At 43.2% G+C, this 20,467-nt stretch overlaps 1 protein-coding gene across 1 annotated transcript; it reads right to left on the reverse strand.

Moving 5' to 3' along the window:
- Positions 1-18,783: 18,783 nt before the first annotated feature.
- LOC134602070 (olfactory receptor 11L1-like) lies at positions 18,784-19,599 on the reverse strand. Its single transcript, XM_063446569.1, has one exon. It carries the CDS (start codon positions 19,597-19,599, stop codon positions 18,784-18,786), a length of 816 nt encoding a protein of 271 aa, XP_063302639.1.
- Between the last annotated feature and the right edge of the window lie 868 nt (positions 19,600-20,467).

The raw sequence follows: 20,467 nt of genomic DNA on the forward strand, positions 1-20,467 counted from the left end.
CGGTCCTTTGCCAGTTGTCCAAACCTGGCTTGACAAATGGTTGGTGATGTGAAAGTGTATTACTCTCTGTCGGGGACATCCATGCTAAGGCCTTCAAGAGCCTCTAGTCTGAACTTGCCCAATCAACTTCCACAACGTATTGACACCATCTTTAACCTATTCCAACACTCTCATCACCACTTGGTACTTCAGTCTGAAATTGTCTGCACCCCAGATATGCCTAATTATTAGTTACCTGAAAGATGTGAAATATGCATTTGGGATCTCATATGAGGAGCATCTGGCATAGATTCATTTTCAACACTGTGGCGAAAATAACCTCACCACTGCGGTTTGGAGGGGCCTGTATGCCAGCCTTTTGCCCCAGGATTATGGGCCCTGCAAAAAGACAGGCTAAAAAGTCTATTCGGGGTTACTGGATTTTAAAGCACTTTGTCTGCCCCTTTAAATCCATGGGAAAATGTGCCTCTTCCCCTCCCCCTTTTTCCTGTCCTATTGTTATCCAGCAGGGCGTTGTCCCAGGGACACTGCCAGACCAGTTGAAACTGGCTACAATCTCCCATCAGCCCTTGCTATTGTTTAACCCCATGGTGATCCAACTGTATTCGTGAGATCTGAGCGCTATTCGGACATATTAAGTGCTATCTGGGGATATGTTGGACATATAGGTTAAACATTGTATTATAAGAGTTATGTATTTTTATGTGGTTTTTGTAACAGTTTTTGACTTAGAGATAGTTCCTGTTACTGGAGATAATTAAGTTACCACAGCCACTTAAGTTAATTATCTCCACGATAGAGGAGGAGATAGACTGGCCACACAGCCTAAATCTGTGGAACTGTTTTGGGCATGAAAGCCATGCTTGCAGTCGGTCAAATATGACTTCCAGGAATTTCCTCAGCCCCTGCTCTGTGTTTGTTAATTGTATCACAGGCAGAGGGGAGAGTTTGTGTACATTATCTGAGAGTGTCTATCTGTACACACCTGTTTTGATTGTGTTTGTTAATTGTACCACAGGCAGAAGGGAGGGTTTGTGTACATTATCTGAGAGTGTCTATCTGTACACACCTGTTTTGATTGGCTTTGTAACTTTGTATCCTGTGTTCCACAAGGTCCACGTGGGTGGTAACCTTGTGGGAAATATCTGTATATAAGAGACAATAAATCCTCAGACTGCTGAGTTCCTGTTTTACCCTCAACATAAAGCCTCATCTCGTGTGGGGGAAAAGGCTGCATCTACACTGGGGATTGCTATACGCTGTATACTCCCCTGGCTATAATCACTAAGCTCTTTTAAGAGCTTGTTCCTGCTTCGCTCTCTGAAGGAAGAGAGGTTCGCCCACTGGAGCCTGGAGCCTTGTCGTAGGTCCAGGGTGGGTAGGTGGGTAGGAGACGGCGAGACCCCAACCAAGTTGCGGCGGTTCGTGAGGTCTGCAGTGCTTATGGTGTCTGGTGTGGTGCTGATGGTCAGTACTAGGAGCATCCATCAAAGGAGGTACCTAGTCGGGGTGTCAGGTGATCCGTTACAAACAATACTATGTGCCCCAACCAGGAAAGATGAGGAAGCCTTCAATCCTCCAGGGTTTTCCTGAATGTGGTTTAACTTGGAGTAAAAGTGGTTTGATACACCTGATAAGATCCCCAGGTATTTGGTCACTCTTTGTCAGACCAGTGGAACGGGAAGCTCCCGAGCAGAACATTGATCCTCTTGGATGGTATTGGGATTGTGACAAAACCCTGTAATTCCTTGTCCCAGATATTTTACCTGCATTTTATAAAATTGATCTTCCAAACATGGACCACCCCCTGGCTCATTTAACTTCAAAAGAAAACCACAAGATTAATTTCTCTCCCTGGGCCATCTTGTCTCCCAAAAGCAGGCAGCAGGACTTGGTTGTTGAGTGTCTGGAACACTCAACCTTGTGAACACTAGTGATTTTGTACTAACACCTGCTTCTATTCTTGACAAGCCAGGAGAGCACTATTCGGTGAAAAAGTATGCACAAACAAAAGGAACAATCACTACCTATGAGCCAGGGGAACCGTTCCGTATTTTGTTCCTTTTGGGACTCCCGAAAGTGACTGACTGCTACTACTTTTCTCATGGAACTATTTTGGGCAGACTCCACGTAAGCAATCGGTCCAAACTTTACCTCGGTGGCGACTCGGCTGTATTTGTGGGGTCTGAGCACTATTTGGACACATTGGGCGTTCAGATCCAGGCTATTCAGGGATATAGGATTTATGGAGGTCCCTATTAATATTACATATGTTTAATGTCTGGGCGTGTTTTACTATGTTTTTGCTGGAGACCACATCCCCAGTCTGTGTATAAAGGTGGGCCATCTGGCCATAATAAAACCATTATAGTTGTACCCTTCAAGTCTCAACTGACGTTTGGGTATGCGAACGTCGAAGCGCTTGATTTTTCTCACGACCTGCTTGGATTTTGGGAGAGTACGAACTAGCGTACTATGCGAACGGGCTACAATCACTTAGGCCTCTAGCATGTCGGGAGTGTGCGAACTAACGTATCCTATGAAATACAAGGGGTTTCGTTACAGGGATATTAAGTAGGTAGGTATTAGAATAGTTAATATTGAAATTTGATAACTTTCCATAACAGCCAATTTTTTGCATGATGCTTGCAAGCATTGCTTTGGGCAAAGAATATTAAGTAGTCCACATAGGCTGCTGCTTTGTGCTCTGTGGATCCCACTCCAATTCCTCTGATATCAAGATTGCACCTAACCACCTGGAAAAATAGCTCGAGGGCAAGGACAAACAGCAGCGGTGACAGTGGACAGCCTTGCCTTGTCCTGTTACCGATCTTGAATGGTTCAGTAAAAGAGCTATTTATGCAGAACCTTGCCATGCAAGATCCATACATACATGCATATTCAGCTCCATTCCCAGTGCCCGGAGAGGACAGAAAACAAAGTCGCAAGTCACTCTGTCAAAGGCCTTCTTCGTGCCAGTGGATAGGCTAAGAAGGCCCTGGTCAGTCCTTTTAGCCTGGTGGATCAGGGAAGGCACTCCCTGTGAGGGACAAAGGCCACTTGATCTAGGAATACAAGGTCAGGTATATAGTGTGTCAGCCTAGCAGCCAGGACCTTTGCAAAAAACTTCAGGTCACAATTTAAAAGGGAGATCAGCTGATAATAAGCACACTGCTCCAAGTCCTTTCCCTCCTTGGGAATCAGAGCGATGTTAGCTGCTGATGTTTGAGTTGAGATCCATTGTCCCTTAGTAAGGGAATTGTACACATTCAGGAAATGTGGATACAAGATATCCAAAAATATTTATAATAATGTATTGTCAGTCCATCTGGGCCCAAGCTGTTGCCTGGTTTTGTTTCCTTCACCGCTGCCACCAGTTTCTTGACCATCAAGGGGGCCTTCAAAGCCTCCATTGCCTCAACAGGCATTTGCAAGTAAATATTATCGGCAAGGTAACTCCATATAGTCTCACTCCTCTGATCAAACAGGGAGGAATTCAATATAGTTATCTTGAAATACAGTTTTTTAAAACTATTTAAATGCCGCATCCGCGAATCGCGTCAGGTAGTTGCTATGTTCAACCTTGGGCATCATGCATACAGGCAACATAAGACTTGCTCCTCTTCTTATTTAGCATGTGTGCAAGCAGTTTGCAACATTTGTCGCTATTTACATAGAAATATGCTTTGGTGTTTTGCAGAGATCGTTGTAGATGATGATTAAGAAGAGTGGATAGCCAACTCCTTGATTCAGCAAGTTCTTGGAACTTGGTCGAGTTTTTATCTGATTTGTGGGCCGACTCCAATTTATACATTTTTTCAGTAAGGATGCCTCTGGAAGAATGTGTGAACTTCCAGACAACTGGGGCAGGAGGTGGTCGACTGTAGGCTCCTATTGCGATCTGCCAGTCCTAGAGCTTTCAAAAAGGCTGATGCCCCTTTAGCAATGTGAGTGTATGGGAAGTTCACCACAAGAGTTCCTGGGGCTCTCCAGTGGTAGGTTATGGCCGATCTTAGTTGAGAGGTGATTGACCCCAGTGATGTCCACCAGATTTTAATGTGGATTTTAATGAAGATTTTAATGTGGTTCCGGCGCTGTCTTCCAGGGCCGTGAATTGTTGAGACATGATGGTTTGTATTTTTAGGAGTTGCTGCACAGTCTCTTTAAAGGACCACTATAGGCACCCAGACCACTTCTGCTTAATAAAGTGGTCTGGGTGCCAGGTCCATCTAAGGTTAACCCTGCTTGCTGTAAACATAGCAGTTTCAGAGAAACTGCTATGTTTACATAGGGTTAATGCAGCCTCTTGACAGCTGCTAGAGGCGCTTCCGCGCTTCTCACTGTGATTTTTCACAGTGAGAAGATGCCAGCATCCATAGGAAAGCATTGAGAATGCTTTCCTATGGACTGACTGAATGCACACGGCTCTTGCCGCGCTTGCGCATTCAGTCGATGACGTCGGAAGGAGGAGGAGAGTCCCCAGCGCCGAGGGAGCCCGGCACTGGAGAAAGGTAAGGGATTAACCCCTTCCTCCCCCTAGAGCCCGGCGGGAGGGGGACACTGAGGGTGGGGGGTCCTATTAATACTATAGTGCCAGGAAAACCAGTTTGTCCTTTAAGGGCTGTGATGTCATATCTGGTATCAAGTATGTCCTCTTCAGAGGCTCGCACCCGGCAGTGATGACCTGTATGTCTGTTCTCAGCAGTGTGAGTTCGGCAGCCCACAGTTTGTGGATGTCGGTAAGCAGGATTTTCAGGTCCTGTTTGGTTGTGGGAGCTGACCCTTCGGAGGTGTCAAGCGTTTGGAGTAGAAAAATAGTAAGGGCTGCACCTATTCTTATAACAAAATATAATGAGCAGTAAAAATCACAACATAAAATAAGTAAAAAATCTAAATATGGGGGGCGTGGCCTGACAGCTCAACCGAACGGTCACATGAGCTGTTAGCTCCTCCATGAACTGACCCTCCACAGCTATTAGAACAGCTTATTTCGCCCATAATCAGCGACAAAACCTGCAACAGGTACCTTAAAAGAATGACATCAAAATCTGCCAAGAAACCGAAACAAAAACAATCTCTGCTGCAAATACAAGCGCTCTCGACACTGCGCTCACAGGCCCAAGATGGCGCCGAACCGCATCGATCACCAGCGGCCTATTCTGACGACAGCGACATCACCTCAGTCTCTGAACCAACGATGGCTCCGGCTACAGACCTCTCGGTCCATAAGATGCTACAAGCCATGCAGACCTCCCTGCAAGCCGACCTTACCAAAATGGCGAGAGACATAAGAACGGACATTCAGGCGCTCAGCGATAGAACGTCGCACCTAGAGGAAAAAACAGAAGAAATTATCTCCGCTCACAACACTCTGGCGGATGCCTATGCAGACATACAGGAACAACTAGGCCGCCTGACGGAGACAGTCACTGACCACGAGGATAGAGACCGGCGCAGCAATATCCACCTCCGCGGCATCCCAGAAGAGGTTCTCCCCCAAGACCTCTTCCAACACCTGGTCCCTGATCTCGCACAGTCAGACTTTCTCATTGACCGTATTCACAGGCTACCAAAACCGAGAGCCCTGCCAGCATCAACGTCCAGAGACACAATTGCCAAAATGCACTATTACACGACCAAAGAAAGGATAATGAGAGCGTCAAGACATGCACAAGACTTACCTGAGAAATTCAAAGGGATCCAATTATATACCGACCTTTCTGCATCCACCCTCATGAAAAGGAAAGAGCTTTCCTTAATAACAAGAGCCTTGCGCGACGCCAATGTAATCTACAGATGGGGCTTCCCAGCCAGGCTGATTATCAGGCGCAACGGCACAGACCGGCACATCACCAACGAAGAGGATGGTAAAAAGATTCTTGCAGAATGGGACATTGCTATACCGCGCCAACATATCCAAGAAACGCGCAAGGAACAACGCAGTCCCCCGCAGAAAGTCCAGAACGATTGGAACATGGTCACTGCAGATAAGTGACATTGCCATAACTTACACCTATTTTTCGACTATAGGGCACAATAGCCCAACTTTCTCATTTACGAGAACCGTTCATAGTTATACCTTTTGCATTTATGTTTCATAATTAACAAACTGTTTGTTTACTGCATGTATATAATCACGACCCACTCTGAGACACTCCCACTCACCCACTAGGCCTCGCCGTGGTGCCGTGGCCCCAGTCACTGTGGTGATGCAAGCGAGGCCACCACCCACGCTTCCAGAGAGATTCAGCCTAGGCCTGAGACCATATAGTCTTAACCCCATTAAGCGAATCAAGACAAGCGAACACGCTGCCCCATACTACAGAAAAAATTAAATAAATCCAAATATCAGTAAAAAAAAGTCCAATAAAAAGGATCTTTTTCTCACTATCTTTGTTTCCGAACGGTTTGGATGGATCTCCCATCTAGGGTTGCTGCCCATCCAGAGGCGTAGCGTGGGGGGTGCAGGGGGGCCGGCCGCACCGGGCGCAACATCTGGGGGGGCGCCGTGCGGCCGCAGCCACAACCGGGTGGCCACAGCTGAGCTGGCCGCTGCTGCTGCTTACTGAGTGATACTTCCTGTCAGCCGCCGGATGTCCGGCGGCTGCGCGGCGGAGGCTCTTCTGAAACTCTTCTTTCTTCCCTGAGCTGTTGGAAGTGGAATTTGTAAAGGTAAGAATAAAGGGGGACCTATTGTATTATGTATTGAGGAGGGGGTCATTAATGTATGGGGAATTTGGGGTCAGTAATGTATGGGAAGGGGAGGGGGTCATTAATGTATGGGGAGGGGAGGGGAGGGGGGTCAGTAATGTATGGGGAGGGGGGGATCATTAATGTATTGGAGAGGGGGAGGGGGGTTAATGTATTAATGTATGGGGAATTTGGGGTCAATAATGTATGGGGAGGGCGGGTCAGTAATGTATGGGGGAGGGGAGGGGGGTCAGTAATGTATGGGGGAGGGGAGGGGAGGGGGGTCAGTAATGTATGTGGGAGGGGAGGGGGGTCAGTAATGTATGGGGGGGTTAATTAATGTATTGGAGAGGAGGAGGGGGGTCATTAATGTATGGGGAATTTGGGGTCAGTAATATATGGGGGAGGGGAGGGGGGTCAGTAATGTATGGGGGAGGGGAGGGGGGTCAGTAATGTATGGGGGAGGGGGATCATTAATGTATGGGGGAGGGGAGGGGGGTCATTAATGTATGGGGAGAGGAGGGGAGGGGGGTCATTTATGTATGGGGGAGGGGAGGGCGGTCATTAATGTATGGGGGAGGGCGGTCATTAATGTATGGGGAGGGGAGGGGGGGTCATTAATGTATGGGGAGGGGAGGCATTAATGTATGGGTAGGGGAGGGAGGGGGGCTCATTAATGTATGGGGGAGGGAAGGGGGGTCATTAATGTATGGGGAGGGGAGGGTCATTAATGTATGGGGGAGGGGAGGGTCATTAATGTATGGGGGAGGGGAGGGGGGTCATTAATGTATGGGGGAGGGGAGGGTCAGTAATGTATGGGGGAGGAGAGGGCAGTAATGTATTGGGGAGGGGAAGAAGGGGGAAGTAATGTATTAAGGGAGGGGGGTCAACTGTGTATTAGGGGAGGGAGGGGTCAGCAGTATATTAGGGGGAGGGAGGGGGGTCAGCAGTGTATTAGGGGGAGGGGGGTCAGCAGTGTATTAGGGGAAGAGGGGGGAGGGGGAAGATCTGACTTGGGAATTTGAGATGAGGCAATGATTATATTTTTTTTAATTTGTGGCCTAATGAATGAACTACATATATATATATATATATATATATATATATATATATATATATATATATATATATATATATATATATATATATATATATATATATATATATATATATATATGGAAATGTAAATAGGTGGGGCTACAGGGGTGAGAGAATTATATTTGTAATATATTTATTAGAAACTGTGGAGGGAAGGGGGTTGGATGAGAGCATTAAATATTATAGCATTAAATATTATATTTATGGGGTAGGAACTGTATTATATATTTTTGGTTTAGTGCAGGGGTAGGTAACCTTCGACACTCCCTTTGTTTTTTGACTACATCTCCATTAAGGCTTGCAAAGCATCATGGGAGGTGTAGTCCACAACATCTGGAGTGGCAAAGGATGTCTACTCCTGGTTTAAAGCATAGGTGTATAACCATTTGGCTTCCCCAGGCCAAAATAACCCCTTAAACTCTTAAAGGATCACTATAGTATAGGAAAGCGGTTTTCCTGACACTTTAGTGCCCTGAGGGTGCCCACACCCTCAGGGTCCCCCTCCCGTGGCGCTGAAGGGGTTAAATTCCCTTCAGTTACTTACCTTAATCCAGCACCAGGCTCCCTCGGTGCAGGTGACCTCTCCTCCCTGTCTGACGTCAGCTCCCCGTCCGACGTCACTGGAGCTGAATGCGCATGGCTGCGCGCGCATTCAAAGTGTCCATCGGAAAGCATTTCTCAATGCTTTCCTATGGACACCCTGCGCGATGGAGGCGAAATGTGCCTCCAGCGTCGCAGATGCGCCTCTAGTGTCTGTCCGGAAGACAGCCACTAGAGGCTGGATTAACCGCAAATGTAAACGTAGCAGTTTCTCTGAAACTGCTATGTTTACATGTGAAGGGTTAAAACCTGAGGGACATTGCACCCAGGCCACTTCATTGAGCTGAAGTGGTCTGGGTGACTATAGTGTCCCTTTAACGCTGTTACGGCGTTATATACCGTCTGCATTTTAATGGGCTGTTAAGCTGAATTCTGATGACTCCGCAATGCTATGGGGCTGGTATGTAATTTTTTCCAGGGCTGGTTTTCATACCCAGTCCGGCCCTGGTGCGAAGAGAGAGCGAGGGACTATCTGGGGAGGGACAGTGCAGCGGCCGCCCAGCGCAGCGCTGAGCACGGGAGAGAACCACACCAGACCAGCCCAGGCAGCAGCAAGAAGAAGCCGGCAGCGGCGGCAGGTGACACAGGCCGGAGAGGAGAGAGGGAGCCAGTGGTGACAGACGCTGCAGGAGGAAAACCTAGGAGGACCTGGAGGAGAAAACCTAGCCTGCTGACTGCTGTGATCGGGTCCGGGACAGCCGGTGAAAAAAAAGATAGGAGTCAGGACTGACTGGAGTAGTACTGGGCTCAGTGGGCTGGCTGTGTAGTGCTAGCAGAGGCAGAGCATCTCCCAAACTGAAGTTTCTTTGGGATGTTCCCGGTCTGCAGGTCAAGACTGGCATGTTGAGCTGACCAGATGGATTGAAGTTTGGTTGGTTCAACAGTGACGAGACAGATTTCGATCCATATGTAGCTGCTCCAGCTCAACATAAGTTGATGTAAGCCAGTGGGTCTAACAACCTTTAATTTATTTATTTTTTTGGGCTGAAAGAGTAAGTCAATAGGCATGAAGGCGAATAAACATTATGTTAAGAGTAACGAAATGGTTATACAATGAAGGGGTGCTAAAAGTGCAGCAAGGCAAGAAAGTGATTTTCTTTTTTTTTCTTTTTTTAGAATTTTTGCAGAATACTACTGTCATGTCATACAAAAAAGAATCTGGTGCACAAGGCAGGAAAAGGAGAAAGATAGAGACAGAGCAACAAGCTAAGTTAGCTGGAAGCCTTCACCGTTTTTTGGTGAGTACTGCTGAAATTACAGCAGGACCATCAGCAGCACCACAGGAGACTCATAATCCTGATCCTGTGTCGGTAGACATTCCTGTTCCTGCATTAGTAGCAGAGACAGTTTCATCTAAGGATGTTTATACTCAGCAAAATCTGCCAGAAAATATTGAACAAAAAGTTTATACTGATATTGGCTATTGGCCTGAAACCATGGATAAAACCTTGAAAACTGAACTTGTCAAGTGAGGGACAGAGGAACTGCAGAATAAGGATGCATGGTTTCCAAGAGACAGTAATGGCAGGTCATTTTCCAAGGATTGGTTCTACATACATTTGGACAATGGTGAGACTATGTTAAGGACATGGTTGGTGTTTTCTCCTGTAAACAATGCTGCATATTGCTTTCCTTGCATGCTTTTTCAGAAGGCTAAAGGGAAAAGTTCATTCGGAAAGTCAAGTGGATTTAATGCATGGAGAAAGTTAAGCCCTAGATTACTAGAGCATGAGCACAGTTCATATCACTTGAGTGCATTTACAATATGGAAAGAATTAGAAATGCGGCTTCATAAACAGGAGACTATTGATGCTGCTGCCCAGCTTGCACAACAGAGGTCATTTGAAAAATGGAAGGCAATCTTAGTCAGAATACTTGATTGTATTCTGTATCTAGCCAGGCAAACCTTACCCTTACGTGGTCACTCTTAAGATTTAAATACAGATGGCAACTGTGGAAATTTCGTAGAAACTTTCAAGTTACTCGCCAAATATGACCCAGTTGCCAAACAACATCTTCACAGAGTACAGCGCACAGATGGTTACATTGTGTCCTATCTCTCTCCACAGAGCCAGAATGAGTTTATTAGCCTGCTCGGCGATCACATTCGAACAGTCATCTTTCAAAATATCATAAAGGCCAAGTATTTTGCTATAATGTTTGATAGCACTCCTGATATTTCACACACTGACCAAATGTCCCAAGTGATTCGATATGTGCATATTGAAGATTCAGGAGTCCATGTGACAGAGTCTTTCATTGACTTTATTCAGTTATATGGGAAATCAGCTGATGTCATTACAAAACAAATTTGTGACAAGTTGCAAGCTGATGGCCTTAAACTAGAGCATTGCTACGGCCAGGGATACGACAATGCTGCGACTATGGCTGGACACATTAGTGGTGTACAAAAACGTATTTTGGATATGAATCCCAAAGCAATGTTTGTGCCATGTAACAATCACTCGCTCAATCTTGCTGGGATGCATGCAGTTGGTGTTGGGACAAAGTCTGTTACTTTCTTTGGCACTGTGGAAAAGGTGTATTCATTTTTCTCAAGCTCCACCCACAGGTGGGATATCCTTAAGAAACATGTACCAATTCGTGTAAAGCGATCGTGTAACACAAGATGGAGTTCAACGCATGAAGCTGTATGCGTACTTGCTGAACACACTGAGAAAATAATAGACGCTTTGGAAGCGTTGAGAGATGGGCAGGAAGAAACCTCTGAAACCAGGGGTGATGCAGGAAGTCTTTTAGTTTGCATAATGACATGTTTTTTTCTCTTTCTTGCATTTTTGGAACCCAGTACTAACCGAAGTAAATGATACTCAGATCTACCTGCAGCAAGAAGGACTTGCGCTTGATCAATGCGTGCAAAAGTTAAAAGCATTGACTTTATTTTGTCATGAAAAACGTGATAGTCTAGTGTCAAAGGCAACTGAGAAAGCTTTGCAGGTATGCAAAACCTATTGCATACCTACAGAGAGAAGAGTTGGAAGACGCAAGAAGATGGATGGTGAGAACAGTTGCGATGCTGGCTTGACCTTAATACAGGAAACAAGCAGAGAACAACTGGAAGTAATTGATCAGCTTCAGGCAGAAATTTAAAAACGTACTACGCAGATGAATATGCTGCACCAGCGATTTGCTTTTTTGCAAATTCAAACATTGTTGGATACTAAAAAAGATGATTTTATTAAGAAACAAATTCAGCACATGTGTGCTCAGTACACGGAATTGAATGCTGCATCTATGCTCACCGAAATAACTCGACTTTGGCACCACATTATCTTGTATAAGGAGGTCAATCCTGATGAGCAGGTTGCAAACTGGTCAGCTTTAGATTTGCTTCGCTGGGTGTATAAGTGGAAGCTGCAAGAAAGTTTAACTAACTTTGTTGTCACATTAAGAATCTTTCTTACTATCACTGTTTCTACAGCGAGTTGTGAAAGAAGTTTCTCAAAACTTAAACTAATTAAAATATATCAGAGATCTACAATGAGCCAAGAAAGACTGAGTAATCTAGAAATACTGTCCATTGAGAGAGACTTTAATGTAGATTTCAATTCAGTTGTTGAAAAATGTGCGCTAATTAAAAGCAGGCACATTTAAATTAATTATACAGATTGATATCTTGCACTTCTATTAAAGAATTACAATTAGAGGTACAGGATTGAGGAAGTTGGCTCCATCTAGCCCAGTGTTGGATCATCTCCAGGGTATGGTTCCATTTTGATGTTTAGTTTTTGTTCTTGATATTTTTTGTCGTTTACGATGGTTGTGAGACGACATATAATAGCATGGCCCATGCTAGGTTACTACATTTGTATATTTGTATTCATAGACCTGCTGAAAATGTGGAGAATGTGTGTAATGCATGTTCGCACTCAATAAAGTGTTGGAAAATAAACTTGTATTTAGATGCATTTTACTTTAATTACATAAGTATTTTCATAACAAACAATACATGTGCTTGGGGGGTAAAGGTTTCTTTAACTAATCTAGTGGAAGAGACTCGAGTGCTAAAATCCACGGGTTAGGGGGCGCAAATTACTTGCCTTGCCCCGGGTGCTGACAACCCACGCTACGCCACTGTGCCCATCTGTTAATTAGCGATTACTCTTTTTTCTATTGTTTGGAGCAGACTTGCCTGTGTGAGTGGTACTTCCTGTACTTCTTGTACTTGGGTCTCTGTGTTCCGATCCTCTGTGTGATTCAGCTTGGTATGCGCAGGTTGTCTGAGCATAGCCCCTATGTCTCTGCTGTCAGCTGCGGGAGTCGGCTTTTAGAAACGGCATCCCATAGTGGGCTGGTGGTCCGGGGGGGGAATCTGTAGGCTCCGTTCCCAGCCGTGTTGCCGCACAGGGGTGTCTCCAGTCCCAGGATCAACGGCGTGTAGTAGGCCAACGATTTGTTTTGGAGTTTGAAAGAAAGGCATCTATCGATGCGTTGCGGCTCGGGGAAACCAGCTGGAGGGTTTGTAAAATTGGATGGGTCTTGGTTTTCGATATTCGGTTTGATGTTTTAGACTTTTAGGAGCTGTTAGATACGGCGTCCCTTCCATTAGGCTTGTAAGCTCTGCCCCCCATTGCGTGTGTCAGTACCTTCCCCTTTTAAAGCTGCAATTCACTCTTTTCATTTAAAATTATCCTTTGACTGCCCTTTTCCAATATGTTCGCCACACTCTACCATGTGACTCACGATCTCGGACAACCCCTTGAAACAGGAATTTTGTTTTGAAGCTACATAGGTGTGTCTGCAGGTCTTCATTTTTAAACTTCTAAATCAGTTGTTTTAAGTCCCCTAACTTTTTCCCACCCTTTGATTAGCTTTGTCCTCCCATTTGTAATTTTTTCATTAACCATAGATACATTTTTCACTCAGATTATCAGCCCTAGTATAGCCCCACGATTACAATCTTCAATTTTTACTGTAATTTTTACTGCAATTTTAAAATTAAAACTTAAAACTTGTATGTTACCCTATATAACCAAGAATGCAAGCAACTTGTGAAATTCCACTTAATAAAGCATTTTGCAAGCAGAATCCCATTGTGGATTTCTACTTTTACTTGTTTTTATTTGTTTTATAGCAATACAGTATTTTTTTGTCTTTTACCCTTTAGTGTTGCCATGTATAAAATGTTTTGCTATTTTATCACCATTCCTATTTTTGATCCTGGCATCCCGAGATGCCTTCCCACCACAGACAGCTACGCAAAGAATCCATGGTGGTGATTATACCACCTACACAGAGTTTACCTGTGCTAAAAGATGTAAGTAAGACTCCAAATATTATTTACTGTTTTAATGACTCAGAGAGCACTATATTATTTTATTTATCTCTTTTTGGTCCTTACTCTGCTGCTAAAGACTATACCAAGATGCTGTTGTATCCATGTACCCAATTGCGGATGTATAGCAGTGTACCCTGTTAATACTGGAGCTGTTTTAAAGCTACATCACAAAATTAGTCGCTGTGTGTGTATGCCATATATCAAGGTATACTACACTATTGGATTTTATTTCTCTTTAGGATTTTCTTCTGATGTACTCCTGGACATATCTAAAGCAACTATAAGAAGCTAGACCTTCTTCCCCAAAATACAAGAAAGAAAGTATATACAGGACTGTCCTACAATATTTATTATTTGTTCTATGCTATTTGGTTAACTACAATAATCAGGCAGCACTAGGAACATAAACAAGATGTATCTACAAGATATAAAACAAGACAGGGACCAGAAATATGGCAGTATGTATGATACACATAGAAACATAGAAACATAGAATGTGACGGCAGATAAGAACCATTCGGCCCATCTAGTCTGCCCAGTTTTCTAAATACTTTCATTAGTCCCTGGCCTTATCTTATAGTTAGGATAGCCTTATGCCTATCCCACGCATGCTTAAACTCCTTTACTGTGTTAACCTCTACCACTTCAGCTGGAAGGCTATTCCATGCATCCACTACCCTCTCAGTAAAGTAATACTTCCTGGTATTATTTTTAAACCTTTGTCCCTCTAATTTAAGACTATGTCCTCTTGTTGTGGTAGTTTTTCTTCTTTTAAATATAGTCTCCTCCTTTACTGTGTTGATTCCCTTTATGTATTTAAATGTTTCTATCATATCCCCCCTGTCTCGTCTTTCCTCCAAGCTATACATGTTAAGATCCTTCAACCTTTCCTGGTAAGTTTTATCCTGCAATCCATGAACCAGTTTAGTAGCCCTTCTTTGAACTCTCTCTAAGGTATCTTAGTGTGTAAACTTCAAGGTCAAACTCACAAGTGTAAGAATAATTCAGACTCATCACAAATTGATGATGGTATCAGTGGTTGAGACTCTTCTACTGGCTCAGAAGCACATGTAAAAAGTAAGGGAGAAATATATAGTGCAACACTGTAGAACATTCAACAGACTGCTTTATTGTATACACAAACTAAAAAATGATAGAAAGCCCATCAACATAATCTCTAAGGTAGCTGGATCAATGGTAAAGTGCTAGTGCTGGATACACATGATCTTCCTTAGCTTCAGATGGTAAAATATTGTGGCATTCAAAAGTAACAAATACTATAAGTCAAAAAAACATAAACTAAAAAAACATAAAACTAAACCATCTGCATTTTGTCTCTTTAGAGACTTCCTTATTTATTTACAATCAATATGTCCATGGCAATGTCTGTATGAAGTCCTACATTGAATAGAGTCCTTTTTATAATGATAATGGTCCATCTCTGGTCAGCTGTGCCTTGTTCCTTATCGAAAACCCTCTTAAAGGGTTTCGCGCCAACATTGTCTCTCCTTCTGATTGGGCACACCTCATGGAACGCACGTGCATTGCACCCATGCATCCCGTTGCGGAAGTGCTTCCTTCTTCCCCAAAATACAAGAAAGAAAGTATATCCAGGACTGTCCTACAATATTTATTATTTGTCCTATGCTATTTGGTTGACTACAATAATCAGTCAGCACTAGATACAACTGTTTTTGCTTTTCTGATTTGTAGATAATTGCCAACACATAAAAGAAGATGATTAGGAAAAGGATAAAACACAAAGTGGAGATTAGTTTTATTATGTTTAAAAATATGGAAAAGTACACCATCAGGAGTATACTGTCTATTGTCACGACTGCTAGTGTGGTCCAACACGCAGAAACTATGTAAACGTATACATAGAAAATGAAAAGGAAATAAAAGGACAGAATGTAATCCAGTCCTTAGAATGGCCGGACTAATACGTTAGAGACAGAGAATGGTACAAGGGAAAGCCGAGGTCAAGGAAGCCAGAAATACACAAATACCATTTAAACAAGCCAAGTCAGGGAACCCAGAAATCAGAATAACAATGAATAGCCAAGGTCAAAATACCATAATATCAGAATCACAAGGATAAACGCACTCTCGGGAACCTGGAACAGGAAACCACTACAGGGCAAAGTACTGGGGTGAATCAGGGATTTAAATATCCCTCTCTAAGCTCTGATTGGTCAGAGGGTGACCTAGAATGTACGCGTGCATTGACGTCGTGACATCACACGCATGTTCATATAATTATGGGGGCGGAGTCATCGTGGACGTGGACGCATGGTCGGCGCTATCTTGGATTTGCTGGGACAGCGTGGAGGAGTGGATACCGGCTCGCCGCCGAGCAGGTAAGCTTAGCATGTTGGCGCGGTTGTGGCGTGCCGGGAGCCGTGACATCTATTATGTAGGTCTAATGTCTTAACATCAGAAACTTTTTTTAATTAAATGAGGCAAAGTAAAACTGTAAGTTTAAACAGAAGGAATGCAAGGGATAATTAATTAATGCATTAATAATTTTTGCACCATGATTTGGTTAAATGGAGGACCAGAGTAACATCCAATGTAGATAATATTTAGAGCATGGAGGGCTTTTAAAGTGGCACTGTCATGCCGAACCGTTTCTCCATTCGTGTTAGGACGCAATTCAGGACTTTTGTTCGGATTGTAATATCATTCAATATCATTAGCTCCTTTGGCTTCCAATATCATTTCTATGCAGATGACACGCAAATCTACCTGTCCTCTCCTGATCTCTCCCTGTCCCTCTTGACTAGTGTCTTTGACTGCGTCTCTGCTGTTTCTGACTGGATGGCTGCCCACTTCCTTAAACTAAACTTGACCAAAACTGAAATTCTGGTCTTTCCTCCCTCAAGTGTTGTTACTCCCGTGTCTGTCTCCGTCCAAGTCAACGGTGCTGCCATCAGCTCCATCACGCAGGCTCGCTGCCTAGGTGTTCTCTTTGACTCCAACCTCTCCTTCAAGCCTCATGTTCAAACTTTCGCCAAATCCTGTCATTTCCATCTCAAAAACATTGCGCACATCCGCCCCTACTTAACAACAGATGCGACTAAGGTGTTGGTCCATTCCACTGTCCTTTCTCGCCTTGACTACTGTAATCCGCTTCTCAGTGGTCTTACGTGCTCCCAACTTGCGCTGTTACAGTTCATAATGAATGCGGCGGCGAGGCTCATCTTCCTGTCCGCCTGCACCTCCCATGCCTCACCCTTCTGTCAGTCCCTACATTGGTTTCCTATAAAATATAGAGCTCAATTTAAAATTCTGGTTCTTGCTTCCAAATCTCTACATAATGCTGCTCCCACCTATCTATCTTCCCTTATACACAAGTATGTCCCGTCTAGGCCCTTACGATCTGCTGAAGACTTACGTCTATCTTCTGTCCGTACTCCCACCTCTGATGCTCGCCTTCAAGATTTCTCGAGGGTTGCACCGTTCCTGTGGAACTTGCTTCCCTCCTCCGTTAGATGCTCAGCCAGTCTCCACTCCTTCAAAAAATGGTTAAAAACCCACTCCTTCATAAAAGCGTATCAATTAAACTGTTAATAGCTCCCAGCTGATTCCTCTTTTGCAACTGTCACTAGTCTAATACTATCCTTACCTTTTGTGTCATTTTACCCCACTCCCTCTAGCATGTAAGCTCATTGAGCAGGGCCCTCAACCCCTCTGTTCCTGAGTGTCCAACTTGTCTGGTTACAACTACATGTCTGTTCGTCCACCCACTGTAAAGCGCTGCGGAATTTGACGGCGCTCTATAAATATCATAATAATAATAATAATTCAAATTAATGAAATACTGATCCTATTTGTGCACCCCTCGGGAGCTATTTACTAAAAGGCTGAAATACCAATTTAGGTTTACTTCGTATTAGCCTTGCAAGTAACCAATCAGACAAGGCTCAAGAGTTACCTATCAGGGCCCCCACCCACCACTCACGGACGGGACCAGGGGTGGGAGGCAGTTGGTCTATTGTGTCTTAGGGCGCTCATGGGTGTGTCTTAGGGCCCCTACCCATCGCTCATGGGTGGGGGCCCGGGGGAAAGGCAGTATGTAAAAAAGACCAGGGAAAGGTAAGTTCAGACCATTCCTGCTGCATCAGTGTTTAGTTTGTAGCTAATCCTCCATGAGTGGGGATGGATTTATTTTTATTGTGGCCCATTTTTCTTTTTTTATGAGGGGCAAGCTGATGGAAGTGAACATTTAAGGATTTTTTAAGTACTGCAGAGATGGGGAGAGTTGAATGGGATGTGAGATTGATTTCCAAAAGAAAGCGTCAGCCCTAGAGGTAATATGCAGTTGTGACTTAATGGTGCTGGTATAAGAACAGGACAGTAACATGTCATTGTCGGAGTGAAGACCCAGAGGTGGAACATATCTGCTAATGAGGAAGGAGAACTAAGCAGGGTACAATTATTTAGCGTTTTGTGATGAATTCTACATAAAACAGGAAGCCAGTGTAGAGATTGACAGAGGGGTAGGCTTTAAAGTGACAGAATGTAAGGTAAATAAGTCTGCAGAGGTGTTCATTATAGACTGTAGGGACAATATGGACACTCTTCAATCAGAAAGGAGAGGGTTACAATATTCATGGCTGCCAAGACCGAGAGCATGTACACGCAATATGGTCGCTTTCCTAGTGAGAAAGGGATGAATGCGAGAAGTGTTTTTAAGCAACAGAATTTGGTGACAGATATTATGTAAGTGGTGTGGAAAAGGTAAGTGTCAATGTGTATACAGGGAGGATGTTATAATAGAATTGTGAAGTCAACCAGTGGGCAATAAAAAAAATATCACTTAGTGACATGATCCAGCAGCCAGGCAGAAATATCAGATGGGGAAATGAAAATGTGAGTATCAGCAGTGTACAGGTTATATTGAAAGCCACAGGATAATATCAGGCAGTGTAAGTTGAGAAAAAAAGATGTTGCAGAACAGAGCCTTGAGGAAGCGTTATTGGTTGAAGATGTTATAGCTGATGAGTATTTCTATTATTTATGGGTTAGAAGTAACCCAAAATGTTAAATATACTTAGAAATGTGTTATACTCTTATATGGTTATTGTGTGAGGTTATTTTTTCAAATATCCTTTTATAGCTGTCTTTATATCTCGGTTCCTCAAACTGTATATTATAGGATTAAATAAAGGGGTCACAACTGTGTACATAAGTGATAAAATCTTATTTACATTGAATGAATACTCTCCTGATGGAAATACGTAGATGGCAATTAGAGTCCCATAATACATGCAAACGACAGCGAGGTGGGAACTGCATGTGGAGAAGGCTTTCTGTTTCCCAGTGGTGGATGTTATTCTATGTATAGTGAGAAAGATACAAACATACGTAGAAATGATAAACACAGTTTCAGTCACAGTTTCTGCAGTAGATAATAAAAATGCCACAGTTTTTACAAATGTTGTATCCGAACAAGATACTTCAAAAAAAGGTATGTAATCACAAAAGAAATGGTCAATATTATTTGAATTACAGAAGTGTAAATGACTAATCAAAATAGTAACAATCAATGTCACGATAAAACCCAATGCCCAAGACAACATCGCTAGACCAACACAAAACTGGGAATTCATTATTATTACATAATACAATGGTTTACAAATAGCCACATATCTATCATAGGACATCATGGTGAGAAGATGACATTCTGCAGTTGAGGAGAAACTGAAAAAATTTAACTGAGCAATGCACTCACTAACTGTTATGTGGCTGCCATTTTTTAAGGTAACCAGTAATAAATTTGGGACAATAGCTGTAGTGAGTATGATGTCACAAAATGACAATTGGCTGAGGAAGAAATACATAGGGGAACGGAGATAACGGGTGACTGATACTAGTATTATAATCAGAAGATTTCCAGTTAAAGTCATCATGTAGACCACAAGGAGGACAGAGAATAAAATGATTCTACTGCTGTGTTGAAGCTGGAACCCGAGGAGAAAAAAATCTGGGACTCTTGATTGATTGTGTCTTGAAAACAACTGATGGAAAAGTAAGAATGACATTCTCAATAAATAGCAACATTATCCATTTTTTGCAGGATATTCAACAAGTTGACTGGCAAGAAGATTGCATAGGGCTCATGTATGGTTTAACATCATTATTAAATATCAGAAAATCTGAAAACAATTTTGTGAATTTATAATAGACTCTGTCTCCTTTATCTTTCAGATCAACTGTTATTTGAGGAGGTAGTTTCATACAAATATCACCTAACACAGGTTTACCTAGAGTAATGCTAATGTATTTAAATATATATGAGCATGGACTGGAAATACCCCAACCTATTTGGATCCAACGTAACTGTCAATACATGCTTTTTGTTTTAAAAATTAGTTATTATGAGAATTCATAAAACACATAAACACTTAGAAATATGGCCAAAATATGTCTTGGTCTACCTGACCTTGGCTTGGTATGAAGAGATCCCCACATTTTCCACTTCTTAATAAGTGATTGAACAGTACTGACTGAAATTTTCAAGTCTTTGGATATCTTTGTATATTCTTTTCCATCTATATAAAGTTCCATTAATGTGTTACACAGGTCTTTTGACACTTCTTTCCTGCTCCCCATGGCTCAGTATCTAGCCTGTTCAGTACAGCCACATGAGAGCTAACAAACTCATCGACTATCTATACACAGACACTAATTGCAATTTAAAAAGCCACAGGTGTGGGAAATTAACCTTTAATTGCCATTTTACCCTGTGTGTCACCTTGTGTGTCTGTAACAAGG

This window comes from Pelobates fuscus, chromosome 3, assembly GCF_036172605.1.
Source record: "Pelobates fuscus isolate aPelFus1 chromosome 3, aPelFus1.pri, whole genome shotgun sequence".
Taxonomy (NCBI): domain Eukaryota; kingdom Metazoa; phylum Chordata; class Amphibia; order Anura; family Pelobatidae; genus Pelobates; species Pelobates fuscus.